At 46.1% G+C, this 19,417-nt stretch overlaps 1 protein-coding gene across 1 annotated transcript; it reads left to right on the top strand.

The window, feature by feature from the left end:
• Positions 1-2,788: 2,788 nt before the first annotated feature.
• MMP19 (matrix metallopeptidase 19) lies at positions 2,789-18,054 on the top strand. Its single transcript, XM_033138815.1, has 9 exons — positions 2,789-3,177; positions 6,022-6,110; positions 6,792-6,922; positions 9,925-10,140; positions 10,977-11,222; positions 13,560-13,688; positions 14,483-14,647; positions 15,335-15,462; positions 17,045-18,054. Exons 1-9 carry the CDS (start codon positions 3,070-3,072, stop codon positions 17,270-17,272), a joined length of 1,440 nt encoding a protein of 479 aa, XP_032994706.1. The 5' UTR covers positions 2,789-3,069; the 3' UTR covers positions 17,273-18,054.
• The last annotated feature ends 1,363 nt before the right edge of the window (positions 18,055-19,417 follow it).

Here is a 19,417-nt window from a genome sequence, read left to right as displayed (position 1 = left end):
CCACACAAAGACCTTGTGCCCATAGATTCTTTACAGCTGAATGGGCAACAGGGTGGGATGCAGGTGTCCCGAGCAACATCTGTAGAAAGTATGAGCTGCTGTTCTTTCAAACAGAGGTTAATATATTCAGAGCTGTGGAGCCTTCCCTACCATTAGGGTGAGGCAGCTGATTTGGGCTGTCATTAAAGGATGGTAGAATGATTGTTGTTGTTGTTGTTGTTCAGTCGTTCAGTTGTGTCCGACTCTTCGTGACCCCATGGACCAGAGCACGCCAGGCACGCCTATCATTCACTGCCTCCCGCAGTTTGGCCAAACTCATGTTAGTAGCTTTGAGAATACTGTCCAACCATCTCATCCTTTGTCGTCCCCTGATTAGTTATTTGATTTATTAATGTTGCAGCTTTATTGCTAGGGAAGGGGAGAGGTGCTCAGCCCATAGCTGTCAACTTTTTTTCCTTTTTTAAAGGGAAATTCCCTTATTCTGAATAGGATTTCTTGCAAGAAAAGGGAAAAGTTGACAGCTATGCTGAGGCTCAGCCTCAGCTACCCAAATAACCAGGCTGGTCTAGGTTCTGTATCTTAACTTGAGGGTGGGGGAAAGTGGCATTTGCTGCTGTGTGTCAGGCAGCAAAATGTCTTGGGCCAGTCTTGTGGCCAAAGGGCTCAGGATTGTTTCAAAATATGCCCTTTGACCTGAGATCCCTACCCCTTTACTCATCCAGATAGATCAACGACTCCAGGCAGCTTGTTGTATGTCCTGCTGCCATATGGCTTGGTTCCCTTGAAGGAGTCATTGCCGCTGCTTTGTGAGTCATCTCCCCTGCATGAGTCATTTCATTTGCTTGGTAAGCACGTACTTCTTGCCTGAGTATGGAAAGAGGACAACAGAACGGGTTGCGGCTCATCTTTGGAACAGGGATTCCTTTACCAAATGGCATCTAGGAATCTTCAGGTTATAGGTTTTGGCTCGGAAGACTGTTATTACTCAGCGATATGGGGGAAATGCACTCTGTACATGCTCCGTGACTTGCCTGTCCCAATTATTTATTTCACTCCCACTGCCACCCAGCCTGAGTCCCGGTATTCCCAATAGGTGTGAGGCCTGGCAAGCGTAGGGCGTGTTAAATTCTTGAACGTTCAAATTCCAAAAAAGGAGGGGTGGTAAAAAGTTGAAACAAGACTTGCGAATTGAAAAGTTATTTTGGTTAAATTAATATAATTTAGTTTTGCCTGGTAAGCAAAATGTGTGTGAAATTGCATAGAAATCATTAAAAACTATTGCCAAGTTGTTGTTCAGTCGTTCAGTCATATCCAACTCTTCGTGACCCCATGGACCAGAGCACGCCAGGCACCCCTATCCTCCACTGCCTCCCGTAGTTTGGCCAAACTCATGCCAGTCACTTCGAGAACACTGTCCAACCATCTCATCCTCTGTCGTCCCCTTCTCCTTGTGCCAAGTACTTGCAGTTATTCTATACATCAACATTATTATTATTGATATATTATTATTATTATTATTATTATTATTATTATTAGGGGTATACGGAGTGTTAGGGGAGGGGTAGTACCTCTGGTGGGGGACACATTGAGCTTGCCGATCAGAAGGTCGGTGGTTTGAATCCCTGCGACGGGGTGAGCTCCCGTTGTTGAGTCCCTGCTCCTGCCCACCTAGCAGTTCAAAAGCACGTCAAAATGCAAGTAGATAAATAGGTACCGCTCCGGCGGGAAGGTAAACAGCGTTTCCGTATACTGCTCTGGTTTGCCAGAAGTGGCTTAATCATGCTGGCCACATGACCCGGAAGCTGTCTGCTTGGACCACATCAGCGAGGCCGAGAGCGGGAATATTGTTGTCTGGGCAGCCCAGGACCTCCAGTGCACACTGCCCAGGATTGCGCCCAGGGAGGTCACTTCAGTGCCATCATCACGGGTGCCATCATCATCATCATCATCATTATTAAACATTACTTGACATTTTCCGAAGGTAAAATTACAATTCTTTGGTTTTCCCAAAGCAATTTATGTGCTTCTTTACCGAGTGTAGATTTACCAAGCTAGATGTTGTCCCAAATGACAAACATAAAAGCAGATATGAATTCCTCACGCCCAAAAACACATTGCAGAATAAATTTGCAAAAAATTAACTTTCACCCCCTTAAGATGACATGCCCTCCAGATGTTTTGGGACTACAACTCCCATCATCCCTAACTAACAGGACCAGTGGTCAGGGTTGGTGGGAGTTGTAACCCAAAACATCTGGAGGGCCGAGTTTGCCTGTGCCTGGCCTATCCAAAGCATTTCTGGGGAATAAGAAGCAAGTGAGATTTCCTCAGTGCAAGGCCTTGACAGAATGTTATGCAGGTTTCAGTCCTGGCACTTGTACATCCATGAGTACAAACTGTAGGGAATTCTCTGAATCCAACTGCAGAGATGGCAGTGTGCCAGGAGTGGGGGCCCTCCAGATGTTACAAACTCCCATCAGCTCAAGCCAGCATAGGCAACCGTCAGGGAAGATGGGAACAGTAGCACCACATCTGGATGACCACAGGTTTCTCCATCCCTACTACAACAGGCCCTTGCAGCTGCAGAGAGACTCTTTTGCTTTGTGTACTTTTGTGTGTGTGTGTTTGTGTGCTACTTTTCTTGTGTCTCTAGATTGCAGGCCTTTATCTGAATCGCAATGAGACCCCAATGCCACCATACAGGCCTTGTTATTAGCAGCCCTTGCAACAGGAGGGCTTGCAGGAAGTGTTTGCTCTGCAAAGAGTTAATATTCGCAGAGGGGGCTCCTCCAGGCTTTGCGGTTGCAACATGTTTGAGTTGGAAATGACTCACTCCTGCTGTTAGGAGATTTATAAATTTGAGAAAGCAGGGAGCGAAGATATGGATGGATAGAGGGAGCAGGGAGGGCAGAGCAAAGCTTGAGCCGCGGAGGGAGGAAGTGGAGAGAAAGAGATCCAGCGTCGCTTTGGTTCCGTTCCAGCAAAAGCCGTTTCTGAAGAGCTCTGTGGAGTTTCCTGCAAGGAAGCGTTGCTCTGTGTTGCTGTCGGGGTCTGCGGAGAAACTGGACAATGAGGCTGTCACAGCTTCCGTTGCTACTGCTGCTGTTCCAGGTCTATGCTTTGATCTTCTCTTCCAAAAGTGCTGCTCTCAACCGAGCAGAGAAGAAAGAAGCCATGGTATGTAGGGCATGGATGGCCCCTCTTCCTCTAAGCCTGTAGACTGAGAAGTGGAGTCAGTGCATTTGCAGTGATGGGGGGTCACACGGGATAACGTGAACAAGCAGGGTAGGGTGTTCCTCAGCTGTGACCTACCACCCCAACCCCAGACTTTTCTGACTTTCTCCAGGTCTTCGTTCCTGGCAATTGAACCTTGAAATTTTCCTAGATGCCTGCTTCAGCCTTATCCGAGTATCTTATGGCTTATCTTGCAAAGCTTTGTGTAGTGCAAACTTTCCCCAGAAAGGGACAGGAGGCCTGGGGGAAGATTTCCCTGGCCAAAAGAAACCCTCAGCTGCCTGGGCCTCCCTGTAGCAGCAGGAACCAAGCTGAACATTTACGGGCGGGTGCGGTGGGCAAACCGCTTTGGCTGCTGTGCAGAAGATTGGCAAGGAGTTTCCATCCTTTGTGAGCTGTTTGTGGTGTGTTTGTGCAGGATGAGAAGTAGGAAAGCAGAGTCTCTCAGCTGTCCTAGTGCTGACTTCTCTATTCCTTTTTCTTCTTCTTTTTCTTCACAGTTTTACTCTTGTTCCTTGAACCCAGCTTGCATTCTCCACTGTTCCCGCAACCTTTGGTTTGCTTCTGCTTAGCGAAAGGCCATAGCTCATGGGGAAAACATCTCCCTTGCTTGCAGAAGGTCCTAGGTTCATTCCCTGGCATCTCCTGTAGAGCTGGGAATATTCCCTTCCTAAAAACCCCGAGGGTCCCTGCCAGTCACTGCAGACAGTTGTGAGCTCGATGGACCAATGTTCTGGCTCAGTGTATAGAAGGCAGCTTCCTGTATTCTTACCCTCTTCCAAAGAACCTCAAGATATATCTGTCTTATTCTCCTGAGACATAGGGAAGATTTTCTTGGCCAGTTGTCCTAATTCCTGAAACATCCATTCCCTTTGCAAGATTATCCAGTTGTTTTAGGCACCAAAGAAGTCTCTCCAAACCAAGGGCAAGTTAAAGAATGAGATATATTTGGGAAATGCTAGAAGGAAGACTTGATGCTTTCTCTATGACCTATCTAATATGTGCTGCTGCTGCTTTGAACTTGGAGGCTTCTTTCTTTCTTTCTTTCTTTCTTTCTTTCTTTCTTTCTTTCTTTCTTTGCCCTTGGTGATGCCTTGGCTGTGTTAAAACAGTCATTTAACTGGTTCATTTGCCATGAGCAGAACTTGCAGCTTTGGCTGACATGGAGAAGACTTGAAGTGGCATGTAGAATGGCAGTTTTGGCTCACAGCAAACAAGTCAAGTAATATCAGTCTGGCATGAGTAGTGGGGCAGTTATCACCAGCAGATTTTTTAAAAAAAGCAGCAGATTAGTTCTCCTCACCAGCTCTCAACCCACTGGATGTTACTTAAAACGGGATACAGAACCCCTCTGAAAGACGAGTACAGCAAATGGGAATGTTGGCTCCAAAAAGGAAAACTGGACATTCTTTGTAAACCAGTATTTGTTAGGTAAAGTTGTGTTTTTTGTTGTTGGGCTATGTATCTGTTTTGTGCAAGATGGAGAAAGCCTTTGCAAGAACAAAGGGCAAAGCTACATCTTACACTGGTGTTCCGTGCTTGGGACTTCCCATGCATAGCTGTCAACCCTCCCTGCTGTTTCCCAACGCTATAATAAGGGAATTTCCTGCAAAAAAAGGAAAAGGTTGACAGCTATGTTCCCATGTAATTTTCTTTTTCAAATAGCATCTGCTTGGTGTCTCAATTTCGGTTTGGTTTGTGGACAGAGGTTCTAGCCCTTTGCCCCTGTGCTGATCCACTGATTTAAATCACCTCCCTGCTCCCAGTTGCTAATAGTTGTAAAAAAATAAAATATATGGCGCAATGCAAAATTCATGGGAATTTAATTGTCTGTTTCATTTACGGAGTTGAGATTTAATTGTCTGTTTGATATACAGAATTGAGATGGACTCAGAAAGTTCTGGGAGAACAGCCTTAACAATTACAAACTTTTTAGAAGTAGTAGGAGAGTCTGGGGTATCTGAAAGTATGTGGAGCTTGTTGAAAGACTAAGGTACCCTTTCGAAGAGTGAAGAGTTTGGGTATAAATGTTTTGCCCATTGTTCCTGAGCATCACCCAGTTTTTCTTCTGTGAAATAATGGTGCTTGCAACAGTTTCTTGGATTTCCAAATGCACCTCCAGGCAGAAAAAGTTGGAGGACCCCTGCCCTGTTGGATATGGGTGGGGAAATCTGTTTGGTTGTAGCAGCAGGCAGACCACAGATCCAGTTGTGGAAAAGTGCAGAAAAACAAGTACCATGCACATCATTGTAAAAGCAAGGAATGATGCCGTGAAGAATTTCAATTCCAGACAGGGACATTTGAGATTTCTATTGATGGAGGAGGGTTGCTGGCAGAGATGGCTGTGGCCAGCCTCTTATTTGCTGAGTAAGCATGGTGGTAGTTTGAGTTTCCTGACCCATGTCTAGAAAGGAGAGGCCCTGGCTTTTATGCTTAAGTGCGGGAGTGGAATCGGGCCTATGGTGATGGAAATCAGGAGGATACCTTGTTCCCACATTTAGCTATTAAGTTAGAATAAGGGACAACATGTACACATCTCTTGGCTCCAGACCAGCACAACCACATTCTGCTTAGTAAAAAGAAGTGGGGGGGAGAGTATTTCAAGAGATATAAAGCATGGGAAAAGCCAGTCCAAACTGTGGTCTGTTGCCCACCCAGCAAAACTCATTGCCACAGAAGAGGGTCTCTTTATAAGAACGCCTATGTGGGCCTCCTGCCCCGTTCTCTGAGAGACTGTGCCAGTGAGTTGGGGCTGAGAGTTGGTTTTAACAAGTGTCATCATTTCAGGACTTCCTGCTCCAGTTCGGATACTTAGAGAAGCCACTGGAGCAGTTCTCGGATGCCTTGACAGAAGAGGAGATCGAGAATGCTGTGAGGTAAAACTTGAGCCGTGAGGTGAATGAAACAAGAAACACACAGCCAAACTCAAACAACAAGGGGAAACCATTACATAGGCTTTAATTTGCCCTGCGAAGCATCTCATAATGACCCGGTTCCCACAACATGGTAGGGCCACATTCCCACCATATATTTAAAGCACCACCATGAAACCACTTTAAACAGTCATGGCTTCCCTCCCCCCCCCCACAAGAATTCTGGGAGCTGTAGTTTGTTAAGGGTGCTGAGAATTGTTAGGAGACCTCTGTTCCCCTCACAAAGCTACCATTCCTATAGTTCCCTGCTTGTCAAAGCACTCTGGCAACTGTTGTTTTGTGAGGGGAATAGGGATTCTCCTAACAACTCATCACCCTTAACAAACTACAGTGCCCAGGACTCTTTGGAGGAAACCATGACTGTTTAAAGTGGTATCATTGCACTTTAAAAGTATGGTATGAATATGGGCTTAGTAAGAATATATGAATACGTGGGGTCCCACGGCATGGCTGGGGGGGAGCAAAGTGGCTGTGAACTCCTCTCTGGAAACCTGCACATTTGCACAGTCTCGCTAAGGCATAGTTTGGTTCACCATGTTGCACAAACCTCCCGTCATGTCAGAACCCCAGTTAAATGCTGACTTCTTCCCTTCCTGCCCCCCACCCCAACTTCTGCCCCCTTAGGGCTTTCCAGCTTGCATCAGGACTACGTTCTACTGGACGTCTGGATGCAGCAACCCTCTCCCAGATGCGGCAGCCCCGTTGTGGCGTAGAAGACCCGTTCAACGAGAGGACCCTCAAATATCTACTCTTGGGTGAGCATTCTTCAAACTGTTGAATTTGGGGCCGAGCAAGATGCTGGGCAAATGATCTCTCCTCCCGGCCAAAGCAGAGTGGTGGATAGGGCTGAGGGAAGCTGGTGCGAAGGCATTTCCCTAAAAAGGGAGTTCGCCTGCTGTGTGGATCTTTAAACAGAGAATTGAAATGTTGGGATGAGAGGTCATAATAATGCTGGGATTGGAGCTGTCCTTATAATGAACAATTCCGCTGGAGGGTTGAATGGACAGTGTGCTTCACAGGCGCGGCCAAGCTCATCTGCGCAAGAATTCTAGGAAGTAGATTTCTTAGTCCTTCAAATTGCTTTGTGTGGTCAGACTAGTGCCATGCAGTGAAACTCATTGAAATCTATGGAACTTCTAAATGGAGGCCTATAGAATTATGGTATTCATTTATGAGCCAAACCCTGCCCTTGCCCAGAGACAGAGGGTTTTCTCTTAACTGTGCAGGAGGTATGGAGAAGCAAGTGGGAGAGGCTCCTCTTGTTGTTTTTGCTCTTATACAACTGCAGCGCAAAACCCTGCTCTTATCCCAAGTCATCGCACTTGCCAGAGGGCCTGGGTAGAGTCATTTCTTCTTGTTTGGAGAAGCTAAAAAATAATTTGAAAAAGCAGCAATCTTGTACTTTTTAATGTTCATACACAGCCATGGTGAGCTAGCAAGCATGTAGCTAATATCAGAAGCAACTGGTGAGCTAGCAAACAGATTTGTAGATGCCTTGAATAAGGTCTGTTTAGCGGTGGCCCCACAGTTTTGGAATGTCCTCCTTGTCTTTGCTAAGTTTTTGGCAGGAGATGAAAGCTCCCCTCCCACTTCTTTATAGGTGGTAATTAACTTGGGTTGCTGGTTTTTGGGTTGTTATAAAAAAAATCAGCTGAATTTGATTTTTGTTGTTGTTATTGTTTCTGTTTATGAAGATGCTCTTCTCATGGTGCGTTCCTTTTCTTGGGGGAGGGGAAGCAGCTAATACTTTTTAAAATAGCACAAAATATATTTTCCATTTTTCCCCAGTTGGGAAACTGAGGCTAGACTTTCCCAAAGTGTTTCTGGGTAAACAGGAACTGGAACCCAACTCACTTAGGCCCAAACCTGAATCCCCATCCGCCAGCTGAAACTATGATTTCTGACCTTATGGCCAACTTGGGTACCACTCGAGCCATGTGCCATTGTTGCCATGTTATGCGCCAGCCAGTGTCATAGCCAGAAGTGGAGTCAAGGAAGATTTGACAAAGCTTGGATTAAGTCCTGCTAGCTGAGGACGTGCTCTGTAGCTCCCTGCTTGTAGAAAGTGGGTTATCTAATTAACCCGCCCCCGCTAAGAGAAGTTGGAATGCCTTATGTATTGTTCCATCCACACTGATGACGGCGGCATGTAAAGGTGCAGATTCAGCACTTGGCAAACAACCAAAGTCTGTGGTTTTCAAACTTTTTCTATCATCAGGGGATTCTTGTCTGCTGAGAAACTGTGGCACATTGAAGAGGCATGTTCTGCAGCACAAACTCATGTAGGGCAAAAGTCAGGTCTGTTTAAGCCTCACTATTACCCAACTTTCAAGGACAAAGTCTCCTGCAGATCCGCATTTCCAGGGAAGATCAGTAGTGGTGATCATGTATGGCTGAAAAAATGGTTGCAGAAAAATGTGGGGTTGGCTTTTGCTGCCCAACTCCCCAAGACATTCTGAGCCCCCAAAGTCCATGATTGGTCAGAGAAGAATGAACGGAGGTCATTTCTGTTGCAACAGTCCTGTCCCCGTCCCCATCCCCCCATCCCCCCCCCCCCGCTTTGCAGGCCTAAACAACCTCAATTAGCTTCTGAAGCAGCACAGAGTTTCCTGGAAAACAATTTTGAAATCCATTGAAGTTGGTGACACATTGGCCACAAGCAGTGATTAAAAAAAAAAAAAAAGACCCCCGATGGCAGAACGGGGACATGAACCGGCTCTGAGTCAAGAATTGGGGTCCAGAGACGACTGCAGCATCATGAATAAGACATGCAACTGGATCATGTTCAAAAGTAAATCCCATTGATTTCCCTGGAACTTCCCCCCAATTAAGTCTGAGTAAGGTTGCAGGCTTAGTCAAATGACTGTCCGGAACAAATTGGACTGCAACACAATGTTGCAATGTGGAGTGTTCCTGTTCGTCCAGCCAGCCAACCAGCAAGCAATGACCTTTCTCAGGATATTCCATTCCATTCCACCAGTTTGTCTGTTTTTCCCACCTACCGTCCATGCCCAGTGAGCACGTTCTCTTCTTCACTGAACTGCTTGACCACCACAAGCGTTTTCCCCATAAACTTTTTTTTTTGTACTTCTGCAATCCTTGGAGTGCCCTCAATCACCCAAGCCTCTTGTTACATCTATCTTGTTGCTTGGGTGCTGTAAGGTTTTCACGCTCTGAAAACCGGGCTCCCTATTAAGTAAAGAGTTTGTTCTCGAGGTTGGAAGACTGGAGAAGTACCAACGAAAGAACAAAGGCAAGAAAAATTGATGAATTACGCAGAATTAGCCAAGTTAACAGACAAATTACATGAAAAGGACAATAGTGACTTTAAAAAAGAATGGGAACCTTTCACAACTTACCTACAGAAACAACAAAAAGAGATGGACTCATTGGCAGGTTTTGAATAAACATTCACAATTTTATTCCAGTAAAATATGAACAAAGGCAATGCAATAACACTTAAAGTTATTTAACATGCAGAAGATAACAAATAATGTAACAAACCAGAAGGGGAAGATGAGGGAAGTCAATGGGGGGGGGGGATTGTAAAATATAAAATTGGATAATTGTATTTGCAATTTGCTATAACAAAAGAAATCTAATAAAAAAAATTATACATATAAAAAAGAGTTTGTTACGCCTTCTCCCTGTAACCCAGGCTAAGCTGTGACTTTCCTGCCCCCAGCTCCCACGCTACTTCAGAGTGGGATAAACGCCCCAGTTTCTGACACCTCTTGCTCTGGGTCTCCCCCTGCAGGACGCTGGCGCAAAAAGCACCTGACCTACCGGATCTACAGCCACAGTGAGGATTTGGGGGCCGCAGCCACACGCACCGCTATCCAGACAGCTTTCAAGTACTGGAGTGACGTGACCCGGCTCACGTTCCAGGAGGTGCGGAGCGGCCGTGCTGACATCCGCCTCTCCTTCCACGGCACTTCTACTTGGGGCTGCTCACGGCCCTTCGATGGACCTGGTACGGACCCAAGCTTTGCTCTCAGGGGGTTGGGGAGTGACTTGGGGCGTAGAATAGGGCTGGCAAGGAGCAGGGATCTTGAAGCGATGTGCCACAGGGAGGTGTGATCTGCTGTGCTGCAGGGATTGGATGGATGGAGCATCTGCTGAGGGGGTGTCAGGGGGTGCCAGCAGCTGGAATTATCAACAGGAGGTGCTTCGTGGTCAGGTGGAGCGATGAGAAGGAGGCGCAGGACAAGCAGGCCTCTTGTGCCAGAATGGGTTGACTTTAAAGTAGGGCTGGCCGATATCGTGGTACGTCGTCCCAAACTGGTTTGAACAAGAGCAGGCGCCGGTAAAAATCAGGATGCGGTCGAAAACCGTGAAACCGGACAATTCCTTCATCCTTATTTTAGACATCATGATATATATTGGTACATTGCAATGTCTGGCTGCTGACATATCACGATGTTGAAAACCAGATATCGCCCAGCCCTACTTTTAAAGCTGAGGCCGTTTCTTAAATCGCAGGGCAGAATGGATTAGCCTAAATAGCTGATTCTGTCTTTTTGTGCTGCAGAAAAAGAAGCAAAGATTCATCCTTGTTGCATCTCACTCAGTATGATCGTTAGCATGTGCCTATTTATAGTTTATACAGGGCACTTTCACTAGATTTGGTATAGCTTTTTGCTACATAGGCAGGGTGCAACACATCTGCGTACATTATAATTATTATAGATTATAGTTTAGCTTAGCTTAGTCTAGCCTAGCCTATCTTATCTTAGTTTAATGTAATTTAGCTTAGTTTGCAAGGGCTTCTTGCAGAGCTCTCAACCCACCGTCCTTTATCTTCCTCAGGACATGTCCTGGCCCATGCCGACATCCCTGAGTTAGGCACAGTTCACTTTGATTCCGATGAGCACTGGACGGAAGGAACCTCGCGCGGCGTCAACCTGCGCATCATCGCCGCCCATGAGATTGGCCATGCTTTGGGGCTGGGCCATTCCCGGCAACCGGGCGCCCTTATGGCCCCCACCTACAGCGGTTACCGGCTGCGCTTCCGACTGCACCGCGATGACATCGAAGGCATCCAGGCCCTTTATGGTACGGACTGGGGGAGGGTTTCAAAGCACAGCCCACTGATGTGCCCCTTTCGCTTTGCAAACCTGCATCCCTTGCTTTGAATGCGATGGGAGCAGATCTGGGTTTAAACAACAGACACCTAATTTGGCCCTCAGACCTTTCCATCTAGCGGACCTCAGGCACTTGACTGAGGTGTCCCATAAAGGCAGGGAAGGGTCTTGGGAATCAAGGCTGGAGGCAGATGTGAAGTCCTTGGGGCCAGATAATGTGTGTTCCCTGTCTCTTCTACATCTGCCAGTTGCTTATGCCTCATTTGGATCATTGGGAGCATCCCAGAGTCCAGCTAAAAAGCAATCCAAGTATAACAAAGTCATGAAAATAATACTTTTTTATTTTAAAACAAGCCCGTTTTCTGTATTGTAATACAGTGGTACCTTGGTTCTCAAACGTAATCCGTTCTGGAAGTCCGTTCAACTTCCGAAACGTTCGAAAACCAAGGCATGGCTTCCGATTGGCTGCAGGAGCTTCCTGCACTCAAGCAGAAGCTGTCTTGGATGTTTGGCTTCCGAAAAATGTTCGAAAACCAGAACACTTACTTCCGGGTTTTCGGCATTTGGGAGCTGATTTGTTCGTCAACTAAGCCGTTTGAGAACCAAGGTGCCACTGTATTTCTTAACTTCTAAAGTACTGTGAGGTTTTGTAGCAGTGTAGACATTTTGGACACGGGTAGCGCTGTGGGTTAAACCACAGAGCCTAGGGCTTGCCAATCAGAAAGTCGGCGGTTCGAATCCCCGCCACGGGGTGAGCTCCCGTTGCTCAGTCCCAGCTCCTGCCCACCTAGCAGTTCGAAAGCACGTCAAAGTGCAAGTAGATAAATAGGTACCGCTCCGGTGGGAAGGTAAACGGCGTTTCCGTGCGCTGCTCTGGTTCACCAGAAGCAGCTTAGTCATGCTGGCCACATGACCCGGAAGCTGTACGCCGGCTCCCTCGGCCAGTAACGTGAGATGAGCACCGCAACCCCAGAGTCGGACACAACTGGACCTAATGGTCAGGGGTCCCTTTACCTTTACTTTACCTAGACATATCTTTAAAACAATGATGGATTACATTTGAAATAAATGTTTAAATGAAGCCAGGGAAGATATGGTCTATATACATATTATTCTTATCCTCTACTCCACCCCACCCCATTTTAATGCACAATGTGTGCAAGTTCGCCTTTGAGGCAGCTGTTTTGCCAAAGGTGTGGTGTCCATGTAGAAAATATGTATGGTCGGTCCTCGTGACAAACTATTAAGTGATAATCCTAAACCTACAAAGAAATAGTTCTGCCTTTCCTCTGGATTATCCCCTGCCCCAATTCCAACACTCATTTCCTCTCTCTGCATCCCCCCACCCACCCACTGCTGCCTTCACGCTCTGTTTCAGCTATTGTATACCCTAGCAACAGCGAGGCCTGTTCCTAATTACGAGAGGATTGGGCCTGTTTTCAAATCATGAGGTGGGCCGCTGCTCTCTCTAGGGGAGGTGCGGACGGTTGCCAGGTAACACCAGAACTTCTTCCTGATCCTTTCGCCAATGTCAATCCAGTGCCAAGGGATCAGTAGCCGGCCAAGCATTCGCCCCTCTTTCTCACCCCAATTATTTCCCTTCCTTTAATAAATATGACTTCTCAATTTTATACATTTTAATAATTTTACAACCATTCCTTCCCCCTCTTCCTGTGGCTGCTTAAATTTGTTTTTTTATATTTCCTGTGTATTCCAAATTAACGTAATCATTTATTCATCTACTTTAAACATATACTCTTATAAAACTGCAGGTTATTACAATAATCCTGTCAATGTTTACAGTTTGTTTGTAAATATTCAATAAACCGTTTCCATTCTTGTTTTTTTTAAAAAGTTTTATCTTGATTTCTTGTTTTTCCGGTAAGTTTCGCCATTTCTGCGTATTCCATAAGTTTTTGTATCCATTCTTCTTTCGTGGGGACTTCTTATTTCCATTTTTTTGCAAGTAACATTCTTGCTGCTGTAGCCGCATACGTGAATAACTTTCTGTACAGTTTGGGTAGTTCTGCCCCTGTAGTTCCCAAAAGGAAAGATTCTGTATTTTTAAAAAAAAATTCAAACAAATGTTATTTTAAACATCTTTTTCAATTCATTATATATCATTTCCCAGCAAGCTTTAACCTTGCTACAAGACTACCTCATATGAGAAAAAGAAACCTTCTTTCTCTTTCCATTTCCAACACTTTTACAATTATTTCCCTTCCTTTTTCTTTTTCTTTTTTTGGGTGGAGATGCTGGGCACCAAAAAAAGAAAGAAAAAAAATCCCTTCCTATTATTTTCCTGCAGGCAAGAAGAGCGTCCCGACAACATCGACGACAGTGACTTCACCTGCCCACACTACTGTTCCGGCTGTTTCACAGAAGCCTAGTAAAATCCCTAACCCATGCAAAGATGGACTGGATGCTATCATGCTAGGTAAGTACCCTTCCTCACTCCAACCCCTAGATCCAGACATCATCACCCTCCAGAACCTACTCCACCCATCCCAGGTTTGCATAAATGGATGTCTCCCCGATGTCCCTTTCTAGCTGGCTATATGCTGTTTCGTCATACAGTGGTACCTTGGTTCCCAAACTTAATCCGTTCTGGAAGTCCATCCCAAAACCAAAGCATTCTAAAACCAAGGTGTGCTTTCATAGATTGGATTTCACACTTCTCTGATTTTTGTGATATTGGCTCAAAAAAAGTTCCCAAATGCATTAAAAGTATGTATTTTATGATAGAATACATTTAAAAACACGCACATCGAGACAAAATATGTATTTAAATATGTATTTTGTGACAGACATTTCCATGCAGATTTTTTTAAAATCCAGATGTGAGGAAATAGATTTATGCAGTGCTTTTTTTCTTTAAAAAAAAAACGTTTAGGGGTACTCTCATTCCATCTGAGACTCAGGAAACACCGTGACAGGAAATGAGGCCGCCATCGGGTGTAGCAACGGAACTGACGATTCACCGTGCTAGAGAATAAACTTTATTTCTCTCTCTTTTTTACATTTTTAGTTTCTTCTCCTGTTAGATTCACAAAATGTTTAGGGGTATGCGTCCCCCTGTGTCCCCCCCCCCCCAGAAAAAAAGCACTGGATTTATGAACACATGCAAAACTGACTCAAAAGCAGAAACACACACCTTTCAGGACTAAAAATATTAGCATGCTAGATTCCCACATTTTAACATTTCGTCTATCTCTTCTGCACCTTGCCTAGGGCCCTATGACAAGACTTACGCTTTCCGTGGCGATTACGTGTGGACGGTGACAGACTTTGGTACCAACCCACCCATGAAGATCTCGGCGCTGTGGAAGGGGCTGCCTGGGGGACTGGATGCGGCTGTGCATTCTCCCCGTACTGGGCGCACTTACTTCTTCAAAGGTCTGTGGGTTCGAGGGAGTTGAGAAATAAGCTCCCCGCTTCCCTAAATGATATAAACTTGGTCCTTTGGAGAGAGATGATGACTATGATTATTACACCAAAGACCGTGTATCTCTGCAGATGCGGCTCCTTGTCTTGACCAGCTCTGTTCAACTCAAAAGTGTTGGTGCTGACCTTTAAAGCCCTAAACGGCCTGGGTCCTGTATACCTGAAGGAGCATCTCCACCCCTACCGTTCAGCCCAGACACTAAGGTCCAGCTCCAAGGGTCTTCTGGCGGTTCCCTGACTGAGAGATGTGAGGTTACAGGGAACCAGGCAGAGGGCCTTCTCAGCAGTGGCACCCACCCTGTGGAACGCCCTCCCATCAGATGTCAAGGAAATAAACAGCTATCTGACTTTTAGAAGAAATCTGCAAGCAGCCCTGTTTAGGGAAGTTTTTAATGTTTGATGTTTTATGGTGTTTTTAATATTCTGTTGGTTGCCACCCAAAGTGGCTGGGGAAACCCAGCCAGATGCGTGGGGTATAAATATATTATTATTATATTATTAGTCCCCTTTTTTTCTCCCACAAGCCCCAAAGGGCCAAACACCAAGTGACATAGATTGCATTTGTATTACCAGCTTTTAGTCAGCTGGAGTGTTATCCTTGCATTGCCTCCTTATTAATTCATGTCCCTCTGGCTACAGGTATTAAACTGTGGCGTTACCGGGGATTTAAGCTGGATCCTGGCTATCCAAAACCCCTCACCCGCATCCCAGCTAAGATCGATGCTGCCCTCTACTGGCCTCAAAACAAGAAGATCTTCATCTTTAAGGTAAATTGCAATAATAATAATAATTGCAATACATTATCCCTTACGCTATCCAGACATGTAGAACGCAGACATGTGCTTTAATCTTTTTTTGTTTGTTTGTTTACTGTCAATTTTAAGTAACTTTTGAACATGTTTAAATGCCTGGTTTTAATGGTCTTTTGTTGTTAATTTAATATTTTAGGTTTTGGGTGGCTGTTGTTTTTTGGAAACGGCTTAGAGGTTTTATCGCAATAAAGCGGTATATGAATGTTGTGAAATAAACCTAAGGGACCGATGACTATTGGCTAGTATTGAGGCAGGAATAATTTCAACAAATGGGCTCCCTAGCAGCAGAATGTGAGCAGGGGGACAAATAATAAAAAATTTGGGCGAATGAAGGATTATGGTGTGGGGATATTGGCCTTTTAGTCATAACAGTGTTCGTTCTGTGGTGTTTAAAAATTCCTTTCAGCTGATCCATGCGGCACCTTTCATATCCTGATTCAGTGGCATTTACTTTGGGGGGGGGGGGAGAAGCAGGAATTCCCTAGGCCCCAAGGCATTGTGGGAGATTTTTGAGGGGACATAATGGGCACAACAGATGCTCTCTTAGTGTGAGCCTTGACAGGTGGGTGCTAGCTTTGAGGTGATGAGAGACATAAGAGAAGGGTGTGGAGATGGATTGAGTACTCTCCGTAGGAGCAGGCAGAAGGCAATAGAGGGAAGAGGGAATCACACTGTTCTAGCAGTGGCAAAATGGCCAATAACATCTATTTATGGCTCCCAAGACAATGGGAGGTTAGGGTGATCACTGCCCACTTTCTGGCTGAATGCTTTTCTTGTTTGCCTTTCCCAGCAGCACGTTTTTAAATAGTAATAAAAAGCCTTTTGCTTGGAACAGTTTCACGTACACTTTTTAATGTCCAGTGGTGACTTTCACCTCGAAATGGAAAGGTTAGATGATAGATAGATAGATAGATAGATAGATAGATAAGGTAAAGGGACCCCTGACCATTAGGTCCAGTCGTGTCCGACTCTGGGGTTGCGGCGCTCATCTCGCGTTACTGAGGGAGCTGGCGTACAGCTTCCAGGTCATGTGGCCAGCATGACTAAGCCGCTTCTGGCAAACGAGAGCAGCGCACAGAAATGCCGTTTACCTTCCTGCTGAAGTGGTACCTATTTATCTACTTGCACTTTGATGTGCTTTCGAACTGCTAGGTGGGCAGGAGCTGGGACCGAGCAACGGGAGCTCACCCCGTCGCGGGGATTCGAACCGCCAACCTTCTGATCAGCAAGCCCAAGAGGCTCAGTGGTTTAACCCACAGCGCCACCCGCGTCCCATAGAGAGATAGAATAAATATAGTTCTCCTAGTTTCTTATCTCTGTGGGGAACACCAGAGGAAATGGAACCACCTTTAGAAGTCATCTGAAAGCAGCCCTGTATAGGGACGTTTTAAATGTTTAGTGTTTTGTTATGTTTTTGTATATGCTGGAAGCCACCCAGAGGGTCTGGGGCAGCCCAGTCAGATAGGTGGGGTACGAATAATAAAATTATTATTACTATTACTAGGGAAAGTGCAATCATTCCTCTCTTTTTTCCTAGGGCACGGGCTACTGGCAATGGGACGAACTGGGAAGCCACTTCTCCACTCTCCCCAGGAAGATCTCCAGCCTTTTCTCAGGGGCCCCATCACACCTGGACGCTGCGTTCACCTGGGAGAACGGCAAAATCTACTTTTTCAAGGGCGGCATCTACTGGAGACTCAACGACCAACTGAGAGTAGACCGGGGCTACCCACTGAACACAGCCGAGCGCTGGATGAACTGCTAACGCTGGCAACGATGCCCTGGCACGCTCCTCAGGACTGGCACGGGTGTGCCAATTAGACAGCACACAACTATTGTTAACAGACCCAACAGTGACGCCTAGAGGTGGTGTGTAGGAACAGCAACTCTTCTGGAAAGAACCAGGCTTGGGAGAGCTGGAGCAAAACTATAATTCTGTTCCTGCTGCGGATTTGCCCTTTCAGTGCTGGACATCATAAACATCCCCATTTACCTTGGCATCAGCATGGGTGGCAGAAGGGACCCATCTCAATTCAGGACACAGGGAGCCTTGGTTGGGGGACACGGGGTATGTGCCTAAGTGTCTTGTCTCGATTTGAGAAGACAGTAGAAGAGTTCAAAGTTGAAGACAGGGTTTTTTCCTGTTTCTGTTGTGTTTTTGTAAGATTTGAAGGGGGTGGGTATGATACAGGCACCATTGCTCATCAACAGGCCTGCAAGTTTTGGTAGCAGAATACTGACTGCTCACTTTTATCTTCTCAATCAGTAGAAGAGCTAGCTGTTCATTTTTTTATTTTTATTTTAAAATATAATTAGGATGACATTTTTAGGGGAAGGGTCTGGCATACCCATTAAGGGCATAGGGCTGGTCCTTGCGTCAGACACACACACACATGATTTCTGTGGCAGACCCAGAGGGTTGTTACTGACTATATTCCATGTGATCTTGTGTATCTAGCAATATGAATGATGACTCCAATTTGCAGGGCTTGAATGGCACTCATGCCATATTTACTCAGCCCACAATAAAAGGGATATGTGCCCCTCTCCCCACTCTCTTTTCCTTCAAGAATTCAGCATCCTTTTAGCCAGTGGTTTTCAACCAGGGTGCCGTGGCACCCTGGGGTGCCTTGAATGACAGTCAGGGGTATCGCAGGCAACACTGGCCTCTGTCCCTCTTTCCTTCCCTCCCTCCTCTGATGCCCTTTCGCATCTCTGCCTCCCAAAGGGTTGCACGGCCCAGGTGAATTGTGCTTCTGGGGCTGGCCAGGGAGCGCTTCCCAGACCCCTGTGGGACAGTGTGAGGAGGCACCTCAGAGACCAGGGGCAGCAACTGCCCACAGGACTCCCAAGGAGAAGGGAGAGGAGGCCGAGGGAACACTTCACAAAACAGGGTGTTCAGAAAGCGGTGAGGGGCTGCCGGCTCTGCAGGCAAGGGGTGACGTAACTGGGCTCCTGAGCCCCACAGGGGTGCTGCAGAAAGAATGTTGCTGGTCAAGGGAGCTGTGGACTCAAAAAGGTTGAAAACCTCTGCTTTAAGCAATATTCTAACCCCCCCCCCGCCAAATTTAGTGATGAGAAACCTGTAGCCTGCCACCTGTTGTTGAACCCCACCTCCCCTAATCCCTGACCATGGGCCTGCGGGTATAGCAATTGGGCTTGGGGAGGGGCACACAAATTTGCTATCTCTGCTGTAAAATTTCCTCCGTGTACATCATTTTTGGTGCTTATCTTTATTAAGATGCTCACTACATGTCATCTCTTGTCTATTTTCCATGGGGGGGGGAGGAATCCAGTCTTGTTAATGTGCAGGTGGGATTTACTTTCACTCTTCGCAGAAGTAAGGGTGGGTAGTGTTTCCGTTTTCTGCAATGTCACTCTGGCCCCATTTTGCAGGAGGTCACAGTGCAGTACCCTTTTCCGTGTTGGGCACCCGCCACCTCACATCCCAACACACTCAGACACGTGCTTCAACAGCTAAAGGAAGCCAACTGACCCTCCAAACAAAGAAGCCATAGCCATTTCCAGGCAGCAAACATTCCCAACCTCCAGTAATTTGGCTCAACCATCTCCTCTTATAATACTGTACTAGAACAACTCGATCACAGGAGACAACCCGATTGCAGGGCACCATGCTCAAGTATACAAACTCTTTTTGTAGATCCTACACGAAACTGATGGCTTTCATTTATTTTTCTTGCTCCTGGGAATACATTATCTTTCCTACTGCAAATGATGTGCACTGCAGAGAAGGCAAAAGCCAACACTCGCCCGGGCAGAAGGGTGTGTGGTTGTGCGAACACCTCTTCATATCCTTTTTTTTCCTGCTGCGTGATGGAGGACTTAAAATCCAAGGCCTCAATCCCACTGTACATCTGCAGCAGTCACAGCAACAGACTCCTCCAAATCA

Source organism: Lacerta agilis, chromosome 2 (genome assembly GCF_009819535.1).
Source record: "Lacerta agilis isolate rLacAgi1 chromosome 2, rLacAgi1.pri, whole genome shotgun sequence".
NCBI classification, from domain to species: Eukaryota; Metazoa; Chordata; class Lepidosauria; order Squamata; family Lacertidae; genus Lacerta; species Lacerta agilis.
The sequence above is the reverse complement of the archived record's forward strand: the minus strand, read 5'-3'. Positions and strand labels throughout refer to the sequence as shown.

What these genes read in the sequence shown, in the direction of transcription:
- MMP19 (XM_033138815.1), top strand. Translation starts at nt 3,070, where the DNA reads ATGAGGCTGTCACAGCTTCCGTTGCTACTGCTGCTGTTCCAGGTCTAT. An exon ending in GAGATCGAGAATGCTGTGAG is followed by an intron (nt 6,111 to 6,791) that starts GTAAAACTTGAG and finishes CTGCCCCCTTAG; the next exon opens with GGCTTTCCAGCTTGCATCAG. An exon ending in ACGGCCCTTCGATGGACCTG is followed by an intron (nt 10,141 to 10,976) that starts GTACGGACCCAA and finishes TATCTTCCTCAG; the next exon opens with GACATGTCCTGGCCCATGCC.